The sequence below is a fragment of the Xyrauchen texanus genome, chromosome 49, assembly GCF_025860055.1.
Source record: "Xyrauchen texanus isolate HMW12.3.18 chromosome 49, RBS_HiC_50CHRs, whole genome shotgun sequence".
Taxonomy (NCBI): domain Eukaryota; kingdom Metazoa; phylum Chordata; class Actinopteri; order Cypriniformes; family Catostomidae; genus Xyrauchen; species Xyrauchen texanus.
Window position 1 is genome coordinate 4552515 of NC_068324.1, and position 22803 is coordinate 4575317.

General features: G+C 39.1%; 1 protein-coding gene and 1 pseudogene across 1 annotated transcript in view; one reads left to right on the forward strand and one right to left on the reverse strand.

The window, feature by feature from the left end:
- Positions 1 to 679: 679 nt before the first annotated feature.
- LOC127640225 (snurportin-1-like) lies at positions 680 to 6482 on the reverse strand (annotated as a pseudogene).
- Positions 6483 to 8435: 1953 nt separating this feature from the next.
- The window catches only part of LOC127640423 (sorting nexin-33-like), a 28631-nt gene continuing 14263 nt past the window's right edge, over positions 8436 to 22803 (forward strand). Inside the window, exon 1 of the mRNA XM_052122990.1 lies at positions 8436 to 10768. Coding sequence (XP_051978950.1) covers positions 9358 to 10768 — 1411 coding nt within the window. The 5' untranslated portion in view covers positions 8436 to 9357. The remainder of the gene's footprint in view (positions 10769 to 22803) is intronic.

The window sequence follows — 22803 nt, forward strand, 5'->3', positions numbered from 1 at the left end:
ACGATTGTGCCATCTGATATGACTTTCTTCTTTTTAAATATCTCAGCTCTGTAGATCAATACAATGCAAGTCAATGGTGACCAGAACTTTGAAGCTCCAAAAAGCATATAAAGGCCACATAAAAGTAAACAATAATATCTTCTCAAGTGATCAATTCTGTTTTGGGCGTAAATACACCAAAAATACAACTCCTTTTTCACTATATGTCTTGTCATTGCATTATTTAGGCACGATCATGATTTCAAGCTTGATTACACTTACTAGTGCTTGATGCATGTGCAGAGCGCTAGATGGCACTAGGAAGTGTAATCAAGCTTGAAATAATGACCGATTTGGTCACTTGAGAAGACATTTTTGGATTAAACCACTGGAGTCATATGGATTACTTATATGCTGCCTTTATGTGCTTTTTGGAGATTCAAAGTTCTGATTCATCATTCACTTGCATTGTATGGACCTACAGAGCTGAGATATTCTTCTAAAAATCTTCATTTGTGATTAGCAGAAGAAAATGTCAGTAAAAGATTAAATGATGAGATAATACAATTTTTTGGTGAACTATCACTTAAAAAGAGAACGAAGGTTTACTACTGATAATAGCTGTAAATGTACTAAAATAATGTGCCAAAAAGCACAATAGTACACTTTTGTGAATATGGTTACAGAAATAGGCCCCTCTGAGATAACTGAATTGTAATTTGATAATGTAGCAATAAAAAACCCAATTCATCCACATCACTGTCCTCTTGAAATAAGATTATTCTAGTGATTATCTTCATGCCTGAATTAGCCCAATAGCAATGCAGCATCCTCAAACTCAAACACAATCAAGTGCTAGACTGAATTTAGATTTCTTCAATGGTGCACAGACTTGAGAAAACATGCTCTCTAAAAAAAGTAGTTCATGCAGTCTTTTCCCGAATCTCAGACCTCCACGCCTTCTTTCTGACCGGTGTGAGAGTTCTCTTGCTGTGTCTCCGGCATGGAGAGGTGTTCCAGTACATATCAGCTGGCCGAACTTCTGTAGATGTTTTCTTGTGCTCCAGGGTCTGTTGAAGTTGGTGACTGGCATAATCAGGCTTGTTGGTGATGGGGCACTGTGGTAACTCTATGCCCAAAATATCTGAAACCATGTAGGGTCTGAGCCAGCCCACCAGTGGAGTGCTGCCCGGGATGTGGTGGGTTTCTTTGTGGTAGCAAAGAAAGACGTCCACCTATAATAGAGGAGCAGATTTTGTTCAAGATCTGAAGAGTCACTCAGTGTTCTTCAACATGAATAAAACATCACAAGTAATCCGCTAAATCCAAGTTTTTTTTTTCATGATTTTTGGCAAACAATAGGATTAGTAAAATAACAAATAAGGGACGTTTTCACCATAAATTTATAATCATGAACAAGAGCTTTCTGGATGGACAGCTGATGCTGCTCAGACTGACAAACCGGAACTGCAGAGAGAGAACACCCCATGAAAAACACAAACAAAATAACAAGTTCAGCTTGTTTTTAAAGGGGTCATATATCAAGAGAAATCTAAATGTGAGTTATATTTTGAAATAAAACGTTTAACTTTACGATGTAAACATTCTTTAACTTTCTGAACTGAAAACATCCTCCCAAGTCCAAAAAAATTATAATATTTTTTTACAATCTAAGCAGAAAACGCTTGTTCCAAAAAAAGAGTGCCTGTGTGTAGCACCTGCCACTTTGCATGTAGTTTCGAAGAATCACGACACTGGAAATGTAAGGGGCCCATTAGAGGACTGGATGGGAATTCATTTTCTGAAATAGAAATAGCGTTCCCTCCACAGTCTTGCGTTCTCTCACAAAAAAGATTTGTGTTCCCTCGCAATAGTTTTGTGTTCCCTCGCAAAATGTTTTGCGTTCTCTCACAAAAAAGTTTTATGTTCCCTCGCAATAGTTTTGCGTTCCCTCACAAAATGTTTTGCGTTCTCTCACAAAATGTTTTGCGTTCCCTCGCAATAGTTTTGCGTTCCCTCACAAAATGTTTTGCGTTCTCTCACAAAAAGTTTTGCGTTCCCTCACAAAATGTTTTGCGTTCCCTCGCAATAGTTTTGCGTTCCCTCACAAAATGTTTTGCGTTCTCTCACAAAAAGTTTTGCGTTCTCTCACAAAATGTTTTGCGTTCCCTCGCAATAGATTTGCGTTCCCTCGCAAATAGTTTTGCGTAAATAGTTTTGAGTTCCCTTGCAAATAGTTTTTAGAACAAATTATTTCACAAAAAAGTTGTGTTCCCTCGCAATAGTTTTGCGTTCCCTAATAGTTTTGTGTTCCATCGCAAATAGTTTTGCGTAAATAGTTTTGCGTTCTCTCGTAAATAGTTTTGCGTTCTCTCGTAAATAGTTTTGCGTTCCCTTGCAAATAGTTTTGCGTTCTCTCGTAAATAGTTTTGCGTTCTCTCGTAAATAGTTTTGCGTTCCCTTGCAAATAGTTTTGCGTTCTCTCGTAAATAGTTTTGCGTTCTCTCGTAAATAGTTTTGCGTTCCCTCGCAAATAGTTTTTAGAACAAATTATTTCACAAAAAAGATTTGCGTTCCCTCGCAATAGTTTGCGTTACCCTGCATTTTGGGTTCCCTCATAATAGCCTTATCCATCCCTTACTAAAATTTTGATGGTTTTATTTCAGTAACCATATTTTAACTAAGATCTTCGCAATAAAAGCTTATACATAATAGGCAACAGGAAAACAAAAACTTTGGTAATAAACATCATAATCATTCTGCCAAAAAAAAACTAAAACATGTTTAGTATTACTATAGTAACACCATGGTTAATTTTTGGAGAAATGTACCATACTTTTTAAATTCATAGTTCTTTTAATAAAAATGGTTACAAATCATGGTAACTGCAGTTTTACTATAGTGAATCCACGGTTAATTTTTGGACACGTTTATTTATTTACATTTTGGTAACCACAAATTACCCAAGGTGTTACTATAGTAAAGCTGTTGTAACCATGCTTTTGTTTTTTGCGTGTGGGAGAATTATTTTCTTTTTTTTCCATAGTTTTGGTTATTACTTTTGTTTTACGACAAAATACCAAGGTTGAAATATGGTTACTACAGTAAAATAATGGTTAATTTTGTGGTTATAGATTTACTATAAATACCTTAGTTGATCTATAGTTACTGTAGTAAAACCATTTTCATAAGGGATGGATAAAGCTATTGTGACGGAACCCAAAATAATTGTAAGGGAACGTAAAACTATTTCAGATAATAAGTTCCCACCCTGACCTCTAAGGGGCTTCATATAAATGAGCAGCTTAAGTTTAGTTGTAACAAGGTCCCTGAACATTTCAGTTCGACCTGAACAGTTTGAGCCACACATTTCAGAATGGACTGTTTATTGAATCCATCACAATGTAAAGTTGCAATGAGGCTGTTAATAATGGATGTTACAGTTAAAAACTATATTGGCCAGACAGCAAAAACACAGCTCACAAGGGAGTAAAGCAAAACACTAAAACTGCTTTCAAAGGCAAATACTGTAGAGTGTTTACATAAAAGTCTTAAAGGTGCAGCAGCAAAAATGCCCCCTTTTTTCTAAGCAAGAGGGTGTAAACGTTTCGTGAAAAAATAAACAAGGAGAGTTTTGGCACAAAAAGCATTGACTTACGGTCTATGCAGACAGCATGGAAAATAAATAAAATATGATCCCTTTAAATCCATGCATTTTGTTAATCGATTAGCAGTCATTTTTTCACTTACAAAATGAATCTCAGAAAGACCTTCAACCTCTTCTACTTTAGACTGCAGCCAGCAGAATCTAAACACTGTCTGCAAAATAAATCAGTTTATACTTTTAATTGAGACTATGACATCAGTGTACGATTTACTATAATTTATTATTAATGAATTAGGTTTATGTAAATAATTAGCATAAATAACTGTATTCTCAGAAGAAAGCATCACTCACAGGACAGTCACAGAACATACAGGATGTCCCCTCCATCACATGATGTGCAGGATGTAGTATGTTCGGTCCGTGTCACTGTAGATGCAGTCCAGAATTGTGTAATCGATATAAAACATCATTATCAGTCGGCTCAGAACAGGCAACTCTAGCACACTCTAGTGTGATAACTCTGCAGGACAGGTGAGGTGCAGACCTTTCCCCCAAGTCTGAGTTGTGTCTATTGTCACCAAGGAGAAGGAAATCGATTGACACAGCTGCTTTTAGTGTATGATGATGTGGATCCCTGAAGTAAAAACAACATATATAAACAGCATGTTGATCTCTTGAATGAGAAGGATTTGAAACGTAATTGGTCTAAACCTGGAAGGCAACGACGAGGGAGCGTTTCCCAACTGGACAAACCACCATCAGCCAATCAGAAGTCAGATCAGCAGGAACATCCACCAGCCAATCTGACCACATCAGCTAGAGAAAAACATACAAAGAAAAAAAGGCCGTTAATCATGTTCTTAATGAGCATTATCCCAATTAGCTTGTATGTGGATCTCCATAACAATACATTAATATATAACAAATTATAAAACTGTTGTAATATATTTGGAAGTAAAGTGGCCATATTCTAATTTGTACCATCTTTATTCATCTTAGTCAAGGTTCAGGTTTCCCACCCTTTTTAACCAATGAAATTCCATGACTTTTCCATGACCTTTCCAGTCATTTGGGATCGCTGGAAACAGATCCAGCGAAACATTTTTTTTTTTTTTTACTATGGTCTGTGGGTGTTTTTTATTTTAGGCAGAGAGGGGAGGAGTGTATATTCTATAGAAACTAACATGACTTTTCTATGATTTTCACGATTTTATCCATTTCTATGACTCCTCCATGACTTTTACAGTTTCGCTAATGAGTCATTGTGACCGATTTGTGAACTGTTTTGACCTAAAATCATTCTTAGAAGAACGATTCGGTCACAAATAAGAAATATAAAAAAGTTTTTTTTTTTTTTTTACAGTGGAAAATGTTTTTATACTAATGTGTAATCTCTATGAAAACTTCAATGACTTTTCCAGGGCTGGAAATCACAATAGTAAAATTCCCTGATATTTCCATAGACCCCAAACATTTCTTGACCGTAATTTAGAATTTTTTGACAGTAAGTGACCATCGGCCACCCAACCCCAGAATTACACAGACTATTTTTGCGGCACTCCAAAAAAATTATAAAAGAAAAATATTTTTTACTGCTTGTTCAATTTACTTATTAAATAAACTAAAGCAACACAATTCTACAGCATTTTGGCACATCTTTATTTCATGGCATTCAATCCATTTAAATGTGTAAAATGGACGTTTACTTAATTAATTTAAGTTGTGACTACTGTACATGAATACTTTTTTGTGGTGTTATGCATATTTGATGAAACTGGGTAGGGGATTTCCACTTCCCAGCATGCTTTGCATGAGACTAGATAGGTGATGAAAAGGTAAGTGTTATTTTATGCATTTTTGAGCAAGATGAGAACAGGAAGAGATTTGATCATGTTTAATGTGTTCTGTTACAGTGGTATTTAAAAAGAGTGTCTGTTATGCTGGAGTTTTGGGGGTTATTGTGGTGAAGAACGGCACTTGTGCTTAGGTCGAGGATGGACTTTCAATTTCAAGTGATAATTGGAGTGGTATGGAGTGATATATCATATGGAGTGGTGGTGGTGTAGTGGTCTAAAGCACATAACTGGTAATCAGAAGGTTGCTAGTTCGATCCCAACGTCCACCACCATTGTATCAAGACACTTAACTCCAGGTTGCTCTGGTGGGATTGTCCCTGTAATAAGTGCTCTGTAAGTCGCTTTGGATAAAAGCGTCTGCCAAATGCATAAATGTAAATGTAAAATAATTGATTCGAGTGCTGCTTAGCTTTATAAGCAGTTGTTATTACATTGCCAATGCAACAGTTTCACTGTACATATTCTTGCTCACCTGGCATATACTAATGATTAAAAAAAGTTGGTCCAACATATGAAAATCTATTAAATAAACGTTGGTAAATCAAGTTTGATGAACCTAATGAAGTTAAGTTAAAACTACTGTAGTACATTAATTTGACCTAATCCAACTAAATTATTTTAGCTCAATGAATCTGACTTAATCGGAATATAAATCATTAAATTACCAGTACTTGTAAAAGCTTTCTACGATTAATTAAGTAATGGTGATGACTTAATTTTTAAGTGTACCTTTAAGACTTATGTTAACCTCTTGGCATGTGAAAAGCATCTGTGTTCAACTATCAGTGTGTTTTACAAGCACCTGGTTCGGCGTAATGCTTCTGCAGTTTCTTCCTCTGCTCGATCTCCATCCCCTCTTCCTCTGCGCTGTTCTTCAGCTGCAGCTAACTCTTCGTCTTTTTGTCCTCTTCATCCTCACCGTCTACTCTGATCCATTCTCCATCTGCCATCCGACGTGCATGATTTATAAAGTTCAGCCTCTTTCTGCAGAGAAAAAGCAGTTTGAATCTCAGCGTGAGATTCTTGGATTCATGGTTCATCTTAATTTAATCTTATCTCAGTTTTTCAGTAGATCCTGACTATGTTAAAGCATGCAAAAACAAACCAGTGTTTTTTCACAATCAGAATGAGCTTTATTGCCATGTATGTTTACACACACACACACACAAGAAATTTGGCATGGTGAATGCAACCATATATACATACATACAAGTTAAAAATATAAATGAAATATAGATAAAAGAAGGAATGATGGATTAAATATTGCACATAGTTGCATTGACAAAAGGAAAGTATTTGGGGGCAGTTTTAACTGTTCATGAGATGAATAGCCTGGAGGAAAAAAAACGGTTACTGTTCCTGGCTGTTCAAAACATATTAGAGACACTAAACAGCATGCTTTGATTAGAGCTTGATATGTATTTAATAGCAATGAGAGGTGTTTCAAATCACCAATTATCCATCTAACATAGAGATGCACATACATTTCAGTATGTTACATACAGATAAACAAAGTGTCACAGCAAACACATGATCATCACGTTTCCGACAGAGCTTCTCTAAAGCCCCTTTCTGGTGCTGCTAATAATAAACGAAGAGAATATTAGAGACACCAGCACAGATACATACAAAACAGACACACCATCAGATATACGAGCGTTCAAACGCATGGGCGCTGACGTCATATATATATATAATTATTTGTGTGTGTGACAAAGACAGGTTCCGACTGGCTAAGAAAAACAAAGCTAAAATCTCAATATCAAATTCAGTGCCAATTTTTATTATTTTGTTCAGAAAAGTTGGAGTGTGGACGTTTTTCCAAATGGCATTTTTGCTCCCTTGAAAAGGCATTTCAGGAAGGGGGCGCCACTCGAAGAGTCGTTCCAAACATTAATAAATTTAATGTTTTCACAAAGGGCCTTTCACAAGACTTTTAGTGAAGTGTACATTCAAACTGTAATGCCATATGCTCCCGTTAGAGTACCCATATCAAGAGCTTTGTCCTTCGTAGTGAGAAGGCATAGAGACGATCACATAAGGTGTGTTCCCATCCGTAGGGTCCTTACTCACTGTCCACGGGATATCTGTTGAAGTCCACTTCACTTGAAGGAATTTGTTAATTTGGAATACCCTGCAACATCATCAAACGCACAACCACATAAAGCATTAAGCTTAATTAAAATGACTAAAGAGTCTCAAACTCCTTTTGTTTGTTTGTTTGTTTGATTTTAGCGTTTATTTTTATCCACGCTATGTCAGTACTCTGCGGGTGGGTAAATATCCCTCTCTACTTCCTGTAAAGTGATGTATCGATGTACACTTATTCCCTATGCCGTTTGAAGCACCCTTGCAACTGAACATAAATGCTCCTATCGGATTAGAATCTCCCTTAATATGGCGGAATAATGTGTGAAGTCCAGATCGAAGGACGCAAACGGTCGATTGAAAAGCACCTACAGTCTACACACGATGTTACATCCGCCATATTGGGCGTTCCAATTTCGCCCATTGATTTTGATGCAAGTGGTCCGTCTTGGGTTAAACACTCTTTGCTAGCAAATATACACGTCACGTGGTGTGCTAGGTAATTCTCATCGCTGGTCAGGCTGGACCAATCACAGTGGTTTGTGATTAATAACTAAGGATTTTATTTAATTGTATATCCATTGCTGATGTGCATTTCTATTTGTTTGTCAGAAATTAAACATTTGTACAAAACAGGTCATGAAATTTGAACGCGGATCAATGAAGGATTAGGCTTTTTGAGCCCACTTGTAGGCAAAAAGCTATTAGTTACCCAATGGATCAAAACCACATTAGATGATCAAGTAGAGTTAAAATCGACGATTTGCTTGTTTAGATGCGGACAACACAGACTTGTTCACTTGTCAACTAGTGAAACTCCACAGGGCCTGTAGTTGTTTTGATGACCGCATGGCGGCGCCAGAAACACTTTTAAGTGCCACATTAAACTGCGCTTCTCTCATTGTTCGATCGTCACGTCATGGAAAAGAGTTACTGCGTTTCTGCTCAAACTTAAGAAATACTTTCTGAAAAACTCCTCTCGGGCCTGTTGAGTCTAAAGTCGCAGGAAACAGTGGGAACAAAGAGCGATCTGAAATGTATCTGTGGATTATAAAGATGCTTTAGATGTAATTTTTGCTCTTTTGTTGTTGACGGAAGGCAGAGGATGCGTCTATTCCTCATGCCAGTATGGGACAAAATGTTGGGATAATGTTTTCATCTGGAATTTAGTTCGACCGGACATACAAACCAGTTTGTGTTTGTTTTGAAAGAGTTTACACCACGCAAGATGCCTAAAAGTGTTTTAAAAGGATTATAAGACAGTGAGTTGCAAGTGTTTACCGGTGTCGAGGTTCTGCTGGACGGAATTTATGGATTTATAGTTAACATTTTATTTTTGTATTTTTTTGTGGCTTAATATTGTGGTTTTACGGAATAATGAAACGCCATAAATTTTGTGAAGTTGGAGAATAACAATACAACTAGGATATTTTGTAGGCTATTTTCGTTTAGAGTTACAAATATAGCAAATATGATAATACAGTCATTGTTTAATTTTACCTGGAAAATAAACCATCCCTGATTTCTTCTTTGTGGCCAGTAAGGCTTAAATCCTTTAATCAGAATTTATTATTTTATTTTCATTTTGATAACTAATAGCCTTAAACGGCCTCCATAGGCTATGAGCACATTTGCTTCATCTACTGCTGTACTACATAACCAGATATAAGACTCTGGTTATACACCAATGAGGCTGAAAATAGACCTGTGTTTATGTTAGATTTGATCAGTACAGTATTCTGCACTGTAACATGAGGTAAGGAAGCTGATTTTGTGGCCAATTTTTGTGTATCTGCCTTGGCATTGCCAAAAAACAACAACAACAAAATGTCACTGAGAGCCAAAGCCATCTACAAATTCCAAAGTGAAAACAAGGAAGAGTTAAGCATCCAGGAGAACGAAGAGCTGGTGATTTTTGATGAGAGCTCTGTGGATGGTTGGTTACAAGGCGAGAACAGCAGAGGAGAACGAGGACTTTTCCCTGCCTCCTATGTGCACATCATCCGGTGCCGTTCTGGATCCAACTTGACTGATCAATCCCTCAGCTCTTCTGGAAGCTCTCCTGGAAAGGATATATCGTACATCCGCACCCCATCTACGACCCTTCCGAGCGATGATGATGATGACTGGGACGACTGGGATGATAGCTCAACGGTCGTTGATGACAAAGATCCACAGAGAGGCATTGGTGCCAACGGGCATTCCCACCAGAGTGGGTTTTCCAACCCAAATGTCCACTACCGTTCCAAGCCGAACATGGAACGCCAAGACAGCTTGTCCAGCAACAGGAAGGGCAGCATGGTGGGCAGGAACTTAAACCGGTTCTCCAGTTTTGTGCGTTCAGGTGTGGAGGCCTTCATACTTGGCGATGTGCCCATGATGGCCAAAATCGCTGAGTCTTATTCAATAGAAATGGGCCCCCGGGGGCCCCAATGGAAGGAGAGCCCTCAGCCATTTTCCTGTTCTGTTGAAGACCCTACAAAACAGACCAAATTCAAGGGCATTAAGACTTATATCTCATACCGAGTGACCCCCAGTCATACTAGCAGGCCGGTGTACCGTCGCTACAAGCACTTTGATTGGCTATACAACAGACTACTGCACAAATTCACTGTCATATCCGTGCCCCACCTTCCGGAAAAACAGGCCACAGGCCGTTTCGAGGAAGATTTCATCGAGAAGAGGAAGAGGAGGCTAATATTATGGATGGACCACATGACCAGCCACCCTGTTCTATCACAATATGAGGGTTTCGAACACTTCCTGATGTGTGCAGATGATAAACAGTGGAAGCTCGGGAAGAGGAGGGCGGAGAAGGACGAGATGGTTGGTGCTCATTTCATGCTCACCTTCCAGATACCCAACGAGCACCAGGATCTTCAGGACGTTGAGGAGCGCATTGATTCCTTCAAGGTGTTTGCGAGAAAGACGGATGATAGTGTGATGCAGTTGACGAATGTTGCTTCGGAATTGGTTCGTAAGCACCTTGGAGGCTTTAGGAAAGAGTTCCAAAGGCTTGGGAACGCTTTCCAGTCCATCAGTCAATCGTTCTTGTTAGATCCTCCATACAGCTCGGATGACCTCAGCAATGCCATCTCGCATACTGGGCGAACCTACGAGACCATTGGCGAGATGTTTGCAGAGCAGCCCAAATACGACCTCTTTCACATGCTGGATAAACTGTCGCTGTACCAAGGCCTGCTCTCCAATTTTCCTGACATCATCCACCTGCAAAAAGGTAAAATTAGCTCTAACTAAACATAGCTCTTAGGCTAATTTTGTAATAGAATATGAACCCTTTTTTTTTTTCAAGATATTTGCTTATAAATGGGTCATAGGGGTGCAGCAATGCTACATTCACTTTTAAAGGAACGTTCCAGGGTCAGTACAAGTCAAGCTCAATCAGCAGCATTTGTGGCATTTTTGGCAAAATTATGGCAAAATGTATTGTTTTGGGGGGGGAAATCAACATTATTTCTTGCCTTGATATGGTCTCCAATATTTAAAATAGATTGCGTTTCACTAGTTTTACAAGTTTGTTGGTTCCGTAATTGCAGATATGTGGACACACAGCAGGGTTGACCCTGTGACATCATGCCTTTAGGCAACCAATCATATATGCTGTTATGTATGAGTAGTGGTTAGTGCTGGATTCAGGACTGGGGTGAGTTTTTGTTTATCCACAGCTGATGTCTGAACTCCCAAAGGTGAGGTACAGAGTCATTTTACAGTGGAAATGGGTTGCGTTTGGCATTTACAGGTAGTTAAAAGAAAGAGTTAAGTCGTTCATGGCCCAGATTTTTGTATTATTCATTCTTTTGTGTGTGGTGTGAAGTATGACGTGTTATTCAATCTAACGCTGATGTAGCTCTGCACATTTATACATTTACACACGTACATTTATACATCTTTCATCATTATCAGCTTATAAAACCCTCAAATATGCCTTGTCCAATGTCCATTTTTAGATGATAGGCGTAGCCCAATCAGTGTCTTTCGTCAGGCTTGATTGCCTTTTAAGCCTTTTTGATGTTTAAAGAGACCCTGAAATTATAATCACCAGTAGGGTTTAATCTTTTCACTCAATTTTGTGTTGTAGTGCTGTGTTAATTGTAACAAGGTCCATAAAAGTCCTATATAAATACATAGAAACTGTGAAATGCCCCTGTCGATTGTGGAGGACAACAGCAGGAGTTGCCAACATGCAACGTGTGTAAAGGTGTATTATCCTTACGACACAGGTGTGCATGTGTTGTTTCGTGATCAATCACATGACACATGAGTGTTACATGCTAGAAAGACAAGGTAGCAGCCAAATAGTTCAGGATCTGTAGTGCCTAATCAAAGGTTGTAGATTTATTCTAAAAATTAGGAGTGACCAGTTAAAACTTTCCCAATTATCTGCCACCATTGTGTACCTGAGGGCAGTTCAACTTGTGTTATTCAGCAGAATTAACTAGTGTTAATCTAATAACCACCTTGGGCAAACATTTGCCTTAGTTTCTCCTTCTGATGTGTGTGTGTGTGTGTGTGTGTGTGTGTGTGTTGAAAGCAGGCCAGTCTGATTGCTCACGTCCACACCCTATAACGGTCATAACTTTATTGCAGTTCGTGTTCAGACACAATGGATCTTGCCATTCAATTAGTGGTGGTGGCGTAGTGGACTAAAGCACATAACTGGTAATCAGAAGGTTGTTGGTTCGATCTCCACAGCCACCACCATTGTGTCCTTGAGCAAGGCACTTCACTCCAGGTTGCTCCGGGGGGATTGTCCCTGTAATAAGTGCACTGTAAGTCACTTTGGATAAAAGCGTCTGCCAAATGCGTAAATGTAAGCCGAGCTACAGTTGCTTTATCTAATGGAGCTTTTCCACTGCACGGTTCGACTCGACTTTGGTCCACTGTGGATAGTACCTGGTACCTGGTACTTTTTTAAGTAACCACCTCGGTCGAGGTTACAGCTGAGCCGATACTTAATGTGACGTCAAAACCCTGCAGATCACTGATTGGTCAGAGAGAATCGTCACTACAAGCGTCACTGGATTTCCGACACGTGACATCAACCCGCAAGTTTTGAAGTTAGCTACAGTGATAGCAGTATCATTTGTTCACGTGACCATCGAATTGTAAAAAGAAATGGCTGTGTGCAAAACCACACCATGGTCAGTAAACGAGGTGCAGATGTTCCTTTCGTTAGCGCCGAACAAAACTACGCAAAATGGAAAAGTCTTTCAGGAAGTGTATCAGCTGTTGGCCGCACATGGCTACCTCCAGACCTACCAAAAGTGTAGAGAACATTTTTTAAAAACTTAAAAGTGACTACAGAACCATCAAGGAAAAGTGGATGTGGTTTGACCAAATGGACGCTATCTAGACCAGTGTGCAATGGGAGGGAGAGTGCCCAGGACTCTGGAGGATGGTACGTTAACTCTATACTCTGCTTGAAAGCTTCACTTTCTTTAGTTGACCAGCTAAGCTTCTAAAACAACCAGGCCAATTTAACTGTTACACTTGTGTAAATTCACCATGCAACAACTGCTTTATGCAGCACAATGAGCTAGTAGCTAACAGCTAGCGGTCGTGTTATTGTTTATTGTTTTGTGTCACGTTTAAGATGATGTCACGACAGTAGAGGCGGCGCAACTATGACGATCAGCCTATAATCCCGCCCACGTTGAGGCTAGGGCTGGGACGGTTACCGCATTACCGCAATACCGCGGTCACGTGACTCCAACCGCGGGTCTGAGCTTGTCACCGTCGTCACCGCAAAAAAACAAAAACAAAAAAAACATTGGCCTGCACATGTGTGCACGTTGTGTCTAATGACATGGATTCGTTGTGTCTAATGACATGGATTCATTGATTCTAATGATATGGATTATGTCTAATGATATTAGCCTACATGGATTCAAGGTTTTCTAAACAAAACTTATCAAAATATGGAGCAAATCCGACCTTTCGCGAGTTGGGGAGCGCAATGTTCCATGACACATAATAACATTCCCTTTGTATTAGAGATGCGCGGATGGGCTATTATTATTTAATCCGTAACCGCATCACAAAACTCATCTGTCCGCACCAACATTTTTTGATAAATTTTCAAAACCGCATCCGCGGCGCTGACTGTTTTAAGGTCTGAGCGATGCAAGGCGCTGCTGCCGCGAGGCTAGAAAGCTCTTGGCTGTTCTAGAAAGGAGACTGATCCAATGCAGCAAAGATATTTTAAAGGCTAAAGTCCCTAGTAGGCTATAGCCTATTGGCTATGTTGTATCCCCAGAATATCAGCAGTGAAGTCCGTTTCCGATTGGCGCACAGGGATAAAAATAAATAAATAAATAGTAACGCACATCGGCAAACCTGACTACTAGGCTACTGTAGCCTAAAATTTTATCATTTTGTTTTGAATTTTGTTTAAAATGCATTTTAAGATTTCTATTTATTTCTCATGTCTGTGAGGCAGTAGGCCTAGCCGCCGAGTTTCGGTTCATTTATGAGAGAGCTCACGCGCAAGAGATCGCATCGGCGCTTCCACGTCCTGCTGCTGATTATATGTCTGCTATATTTGCTTCTTATTTATTAATTCCAGGCAATTAGTTAATGAAACAGTGATTAAAATTAAGATACAATTTTAAGTTAAAGAAAGGCTTTCTACAAAACAAAACTTAATAAAGTGGTCAAAATCATGTCTGACCCATCTTCAATGCGAATGTATCTGAGAATAATCTTAAATAAGGAAATCTATACAGTGATTAGTTCATGCCAAATTACTGCTTGATGAAAATTTGACTATTTAAAATTGTGCTCGTTTTTTTTCTTCGGATGTAGGTGACAATAAAGTCTGTCTATCAAAAGCGACTTCTGATGTGTGCGCCAAAGTCTGTCGGGGGACTTCTCTGATCCAATGTAATGTATTTAATGCGGTTTACCGCTATACCGCGGTAATATCTTGCTTTTTAACCGCGGTTAGAAAAAATCCATACCGCCCCAGCCCTAGTTGAGGCTGCACTGAACAGCAGTGGAACAGCAAGCTCAAAAAAGTAAAGAGAGTAGAGTCAAGTCAAACCGTAACGTGCAGTGGAAAAATGCCATAAGTATGTTAGTCCAATTGAATTTCATAACATTTTTTACATATTATTTGTTACATTTTCTTCTCAAAATGTTTCCTGCTGACTGGACTTTCAGCATTTCTTGTCAGACCTCATATCTTATCATATATCTTAATTCAATAACTGTTGCTATCTGGGAGAAGTATTGTTTTTCATTTTAAGATTATTTAAGATTACATCATGGAGCTGCTAGATTGAAATTCAGAAAATAGTTTTGGCCTTGTAACTAGAGATAGACTGGTATATAGTTTTTTTTTTTTATCAATTAATTGGTACCGATAGTTGCTCATTGGTTATCGGAAAAAATATATGCAGATAGTTGCTGATATTTTATTTGTATTTATTTAAATATATTTAAAAAAATAAAAATAAAATTCCTTATTAATAAACCTCATCTGGTGAAATATATACCCACAAAAATCTTTATCTGGTAAATCTACATACATGTACGCCGTTTTAAATGAGTTTTAGATATTATTTTGGAAAACAAGCCAAAAAAGAATAATCAAAAACACATTTTGTTGCAGTGTATAATGGGCTAAGACTACACTCTCTCACCTTTATGTTCAGTTCGATTCATCTTTAACTCGCACAAAAACAAACTTTCTCTTCTTAATAGAGCTGCGTATTGACGATTTTCTTCATGAAAAGATACACACAGAGAATGTGACACATATATTATGATTCACTATGTCGCAAGCCATCACGTTATAATCTAGCTGCAGCAAACGCACGCGAGTGACGAGCGTCCCCGTGCCGGAGTTTGCATCAGCCGGGAGAAAATATAAATCTGATCCCCTGAATATTCAGTAAAGTAAGCGGAATTTAAAGTAGAGGGATTTGATTGGATCATGATCGTTAGGCTGTGATATTATTGGTCTATATAATTTTTTCCTGCCTATGCAGCCTTGGTTTCACCAGCAAAAAAGAAAATTAATTTAGAAGGAAATGCATCCTACACAATAAAGGCTAGGCTTTGTTTTTCTGCTTGCTGTTTCTTCTCACGCACAGTCCAACGTACTATCCTTTCAAAGTATACTCTTTTGACCGCGAGCCCGTACAGAGACGTGTGACGCATGCGCACTATGACTTGCCATTGACGCGGACAGTCCCATCTTGTAAAACTGGTCAGCACGCAGACAGTCCACATGTTCTGTGCTGATGCACAGATGACATACCGGCATGCTGAAAACCAAAGTTGACAATGGCCTTAAGAACAGAAACATTTATTAGGAAAGTAAACATGGTTGATTTTGTTTCCATGTCTACTTCAGTTTGTTTATTGATAATGCTTGTGTTGACTTTGGCCTTTAGCAATACTTCTACAGTACCTGTTATAGTAGTGCTGTACTAGTAATATACATCTGTGCTTTGGTAAGAAAGCATCTGCCAAGGAACTGATTATAGCTCATAAAGGGACAGTGAAGTATTTGTGAAGCATTTCTATCATAGGGATCACACTGATCTAAGATCAGCCTCCATGATCCATGAAATGTGAGCATCTGTTTCTCTCATGAGCTGCACGACAGCCCAAGGAGAGATCAAAGGAAACCAATAAATGGACAAAAACAACACATGACCCTGGGAAATAATAACAGCTCTTTCTGAGCACGCTCCGTATGCCGTTTTTGTGTCCGAGCCAATGGGCTGTAGTCAAACCTGCTGTGGGAATGCAAGACACTTGACCTGGACCCTCTCTCTGATTTAAAGGGTACAAAAATATTTGGATTTCACTAAAGCAGTTTGGATAATACTGCATAACTTCTCTCAAATCCTATCTGCAGTATCATCTGAGCTAATACGGAGAGAATTATTAAAAAAAATAAGAGTAAAAACAAAAGGCGTTCCAGGCCTCAGGCTGTGCGTGTATGGTAGTCATGAAGTTTTCTGTTGATCTGGGTGTTGGTCTGGTTTTATTGCCAGATATTTGAGTAATACACACACGTACGCAACAGAGTAGTCGTGCAGTGTATTTTGGAATGATTCTTGTTGCTTTTAGTTTTGAAATAAAGAGGAATAACATGTCAGGGCAAGACCTTGAATTCATCTCCATCTTTTGAGAACTGACAGGAAGTGAGGTGGGTTTTTACATCATGCTCGTGTCTTACATACGTGTGGATGAACAGGACAGTGTAGGATTGTTCCTCACCTGTCCTAAACAACACACAGCTGTCTGTAGCAGAAAAGCATATATCTTTTATATCACTGGAAGACATTAGCTATGTTTCCAAAACTTAGAGAGCTGCAGAAAATTACGAATTCTGTTGCTTTTAGTCCTTGTGTGTTAGATTTGAGGTCGTCTTTATGGGTGTTTCTTCAACTTCAGCCACTGAAAGTAAACTCTTCTTTTAATATTGTACATGCTCTCTAACTTTTGTTGACTTTGTTAAAGGTGCAGTATGTAAGATTCAGAAACTCTTGTTATTAATGACACCTGTGGCCGTTAAGTGAACTGCAGCAGTTACCTGTTGCTCGTGCACACACTCCACGCGAGCATAGTCCAAAACAGTGAAGTAACTTACAAAGAAGCTGAACGTGATTCACCGGCATCGTGCTGACAGATGTGGTAGTATAATTAAAATTACATAGTTATGATTATTTTACTACAAACTTTGAGACTGTAAATTATATTTGACTCTCCAGTGCTGGAACAGGGCTAAAACAAAGTGTGGATACAGGTCTGACTATGCCAGACTTTTAAGAAATCTCGTTTCTTTGCATGATACATTGACTGCATTTATACGATAGCCTATATCGGCGTCAGCTAGCTAGCCAGCGTTATCAATAGCTGTTAGCTAAATTTGGTGGGTGATGACAGTAGTTGTTTATAAAATAGACTGAACATTATAAATATGTTGACACGATTCAGTATTGATGCGATTCCATCACAACTGTTATTTTGATATATCGATGCGCTATTGTTTTATAATAATAGATTGTAAATATTCTCTGTATAACCAAGTTACATTACACTAATGAATGGAGCTTTTTGCATTATCTTGAACATTGTCTAGCATTCATTTCATGTGTTAATGTAGTTTAGCTGAAATTACACAGATCAAGCCTTATGGCACTATATTTCACATGCTTTGCAGTTATGTATAAGAAGAACGCCAATTCAGGGTCTGTTTTGATCCCCAATACCGAACGAAGTTCCCTCCAGGAATCAAATTCCCTGCCGATGTTCACTCTAGTTTTCGCTCAAGCACGATCATGTTTCTACTTAGCCAGACGGGATTTGTTTTTTTGGCTTGAGTTTGTGTGGGAGTCGGTGTTGTGCTGGGAGCCGGATGTTTGCTTGATTCCATCTCTAAGATAACGTTACCTAGTGTTGCAGTTTGTCTTCGCTGTTGAATAGCGGGAGAGAACCTATTACTGAAGAAGGCTCTCGAGAGCACGCATAAAAGTCACATCTTTTGGATTTTCCCGGCAAAAGTGACCCGCTCCCTTCACATGAAAATCAGTCTATAGGCTTTAATAGGCAACCTAGGATGTCCGGGAAGGGCTATTTTTTTAAGTTGCGCTACAAGCCATTCACACATTGGCAAAAAAAGGTGAATATTACATGAAAATTTTTACATATTGCACCTTTAACAAGTTCAAATCTCTAGCGCTCTGCTGATGTTGAAATGTGCGTCACGCGTTCTGTACTGAGGTATACTTTGGGCTTAATAGCATTGTGTTGTTAGCTTAGCAACATGCTAACGCCAAACTCTGTTAAAATAAACTGTGAGTCGAGTCTTTTGTGCGATTCACATGATGGACCCTTTTTGAATTGACGGCAGCAACAAATGGAGGCAATAGGCAACGAGTCAGGTTAGTAGATTTTTGGAACAGAGCGTACTAGAAATTTTACACAAGAGTTTGAGTTCAGTTATGCAAGATTTTAAGCTGAAAGTTTAAAGCTACACATGTATATAGTCTTTGCATGCTCCTGTTTCTCTGAGAATTTGCTCATGGATAAACAAAGCTTTCACTGTTTTTCCAGCCTGAAATTCCTCTGTTTCCATGACTGAGCTGTTAGACACATTAAATGCAGTCTGTTATCCTTTGTGCTATCGATATTTATTTCACCTCAAAGACTGAGAGAAAGCTCAAAATGAATCTCGTAATTCTTACTCTGACAGAACTAAGTCTGTTTTTGTGACTTTACAACTGTATCTCTTACCAAAGCTTCTCCAGATAATTGTGCCATATGTTTAGCCTCCCAACACCATAAGTCCTTCTATGTGGACTTAGACCAAGTATCTTTTCTCTCTCGCTCTGTGAACACAGCAGTGAAGGTCTCAGATATCAGGAATTCATCTTTATTCAATTAATGGCAGTATGGTAGGCTACTGTTAGTATGTTAGATCTATTTAACATGTTATGACTCAGCTGTATGGCCTCTCTAATGAGAAAAAGCAATGTTTAAGACTCTTGTGGAACCACAGTCCAGCGAAACCTTTCGGCTATTCTGTTGTAACTCATCATGTAGGTATGGTTAATTAACTGTTCTTGTAACATTACAATACTTTGATAATATAGTAAAATTACTACTACAAATAATAATTCCTTACATTTATATAGCACTTTTCTAGGCACTCAAAGCTCTTTACATAGTATAGGGGGAATCTCCTCAACCACCACCAGTGTGCAGCATCCACCTGGATGATGCGACGGCAGCCATAGTGCACCAGAACGCCCACCACACACCAGCTATTGGTGGAGAGGAGAGTGATGTAGCCAGTTAAGGGATGGAGATGATTAGGGGGCCATGATAGATAAGGGCCAATGGGGGGATTTAGCCAGGACACCAGGGTTATAACCCTACACTATACAGAGTGTCAGGACCTTAGTTTGACATGGTGCTTTTTTACAGTATAGTGTCCCCGTCACTATAATGGGGCATTAGGACCCACACAGACTGCAGGGTGAGCATCCCCTGCTGGCTTGCCTAATACCACTTCCAGAAGCAACCTTAGTTTTCCCCAAGAGGTCTCCCATACAGGTACTGGCCAGGCTCAACCCTGCTTAGTGGGCAACCAGGCGAGAGCTGCGGGGTGATATGGCTGCTGATTCTTAAGGAGTACAGCTTTTTTTAATGAGGAAAAAAAATTACTGAGTGCAACTTTAACATCATTATGTAATTTAAATGTTTTTCTCACATTGAGACCAAGTAATTTGAACTGAAGAGTTGATATGACTATGTGTATTAAGGGGCCGTTCACACCTAACACATTTTTGCTTCCTTGAAGAACTCATGCTGGAGCATCATGATTTACAGACCCCGTGTCAAGTTAAAAAGAATTTCAGCAGCTAAAACTGCATTCTGCTCTTTTCTTGGCCCTGTGTACAACTTTGTTTTTAGAGCAAGGGCGTGTTCTGTCTGAACGGCCCCTAAATTGTGTAGTCAAAGGTTAGTGTCCTAGAAAGAAAATCAGTTATCTTGCTAATAAAAAGAAAAAAAAAGAAATGTTGTTTTTTTTGACTATTTATAGTTTTGTTCATATAACATGACGTTAATTGACATCCGTGTCAGAAATGAACTTACTTAAGGGGCAATTTTAACTCCTGAAATCGATTTTCTGGAGCATTGTTTTTTTTTTACCTTTTATGAGACCATATTTTTCTCTGTCTCATCCGTTGACTTCAATTTAATCAATTAATTAATAAAAATGTTCATGCTTGAGAATTTTTTATTACCCTAGAAATTCTATCAGCATCAACTTATTTTATGCCATTATCTATAGAACTAGGACAACATTGGAATATTAAGAACTATGTCAGATTAAAACAAATAAAAAAACAGAAGAATTCCTTATGACTGCATTTTTTGCTCAAGCATTTTAAATTGTGGGGGCATTTGTGGCATTTTTAGTGGCATTTATTTCCCCCTTGATGTTTTGATGGTTAAGACTAGACAGATCAACAAACTATATTTGTAGGATTACTAATCAAGGACTGAATGGAATACCACCCCAAAGTTATTCAGAGTGTCTATTTCAGGGTTCCCACGTATCCTGGAAAACTTCAGGGCAGTTTTCCAGTCATGGAAAAGTCACGGAAAATTTGAAAATACTTAAATGACCTGTAAAATAATGATTTGTTCTGGAAAAAATATTAGTATAATAAAACAGTTTGACTGTGTTGCTTGCAAGGTTTTCGTTACATGTACAAAAACATGAAAACGATCGGGACTTGGAATAGGAGTCAAATACACAAATTCATATAATTTTGTCACTGCCAGCATTGTGAAACAATGTGTTTTTTTTTCTCCTTATTCTTCCAATTTGGAATGCCCAATTCCCAATGTGCTCTAAGTCCTTGTGGTGGCGTAGTATCTCAATCCGGGTGGTGGAAGATGAATCTAAGCTGCCTCCGCGTATGAGACCATCAATCCACACATCTTATCGGGCGGCTGTGGCTCAGGTGGTAGAGCGGGTTGGCCACTAATCGCAGGGTTGGCGGTTCGATTCATGGCCCACATGACTCCACATGCCGAAGTGTCCTTGGGCAAGACACTGAAGTTGCTCCCAATGGCAGGCTAGCGACTTGCATTGCAGCTCGGCCGACATTGGGTTGTGTGTGTGTGTGTGTGTGTGTGTGTGTGTGTGTGTGTGTGTGTGAAAATGGGTGGATGAGTCACAGTGTAAAGCGCTTTGAAAACCGCTAAGGTTAAAAAGGTGCTATATAAGTGCAGGCCATTGTTGAGCGCATTGTCACGGATATATAGCATGTGTGGAGGCTTCACACCGTCCACTGTGACATCCATGCTCAACTCACCACGTGCCCCAATGAGAGCAAGAACCACATTATAGCGATCACAAGGAGGTTACCCCGTGTGACTCTACCTCCCTAGCAACCGGGCCAATTTGGTTGCTTAGGAGACCTGGCTGGAGTCACTAAGCACGCCCTGGATTCGAACTAGCGAACTGCAGGGGTGGTAGCTAGCGTCTTTACCACTGAGCTACCCAGGCCCATTGTGAAACAATGTTAAAAGTTAAGGTTGCGTACACCCTCATGATTGATTACAGCATCGTCCAGTTGTGTGCTTGGCAGTCGAAGTCCAACCAAGACAGATCACTTGACGTGCACAGTGATAGGCATTCATGAGACTTCTCATTCATAAACAAACTGAATGACCTGGTACATGTAACACATTAACAGTACAGTACACAAACTTTATTCGCCATACCTCTCCCACTGCATCGTTCTTAACTGCTGAATCAAGTTTGTTGTCTTACAACACTATGCCAGTATTCCCCACTCTCTGTTATGCCCTGACAGCGCTGCTGAAGTTTAAAAGAGTTGCACGTTTTTGAGCGACCACTTTTCTACATGAGCGATCGGTTTATGCGATTAGCCAAATTATCGATCACCAGATCATCCCAAGTTTAGGGGTAGGGGTTAAATAGTGTGTCTGTGGGACTCAAAATAAACACAATAAACACACTGCAGTGATGCCTATACTGTATTTTAGTATTTAAATATGGGTGCAAATATTATCTGACACTATTTTCACTGGGGTGCAAATAGCATCTGCCAAAGTTATTTCCATGGGTTAGAATATGGCATGACACCAATAGAAAACCTCCACATTTTCCCTCAAAGTTAACAGGGGCATACATGTATAAGTGTTTTGCATAAGGAACAAACAACCAGACAGTCACATTGACCACAGAAATAATGTGCAGAATGGTACAGGCAGTATATGAATGCTCAACTTCCTCTTTCATTGTTCTGTTATGACTTAACACAAAGAGTAGAAGTTCTGCATGAGGAAATGCATTTTTTTCCTGAAAGTCACTCATGGAATGAGAACAATTCACTTCATGCCCTTTAAAAACATGTTGTGCTGTAGCGTTCTGCCTGTCTAACTCTACTGGGCCTCTAGAATTCTGAGGCAGTGTCCTCACTAATCTGTTTTCATTTAAAAAGCTCAGTTTTCAGTTTCCTAATATCTTTGTTTTCCAAAAAATGTGGTAGAAGAAAGCATTTTCGAAAGTTCCAGTGTGGATTAGAGGTATAAACATAGTAAAACCGATGAGTTTTAGTAGTGTGCACATGGCTTGAGAGTTTAAAGAGTTCCTGCCTGTGTTATGATTTCTGAACATTATAAAGCTTCAAAACAAGGTGAAGGAAACGAGAAGTTTGAATTGAAAGAAATAAAAGCATGCCTTTGTCT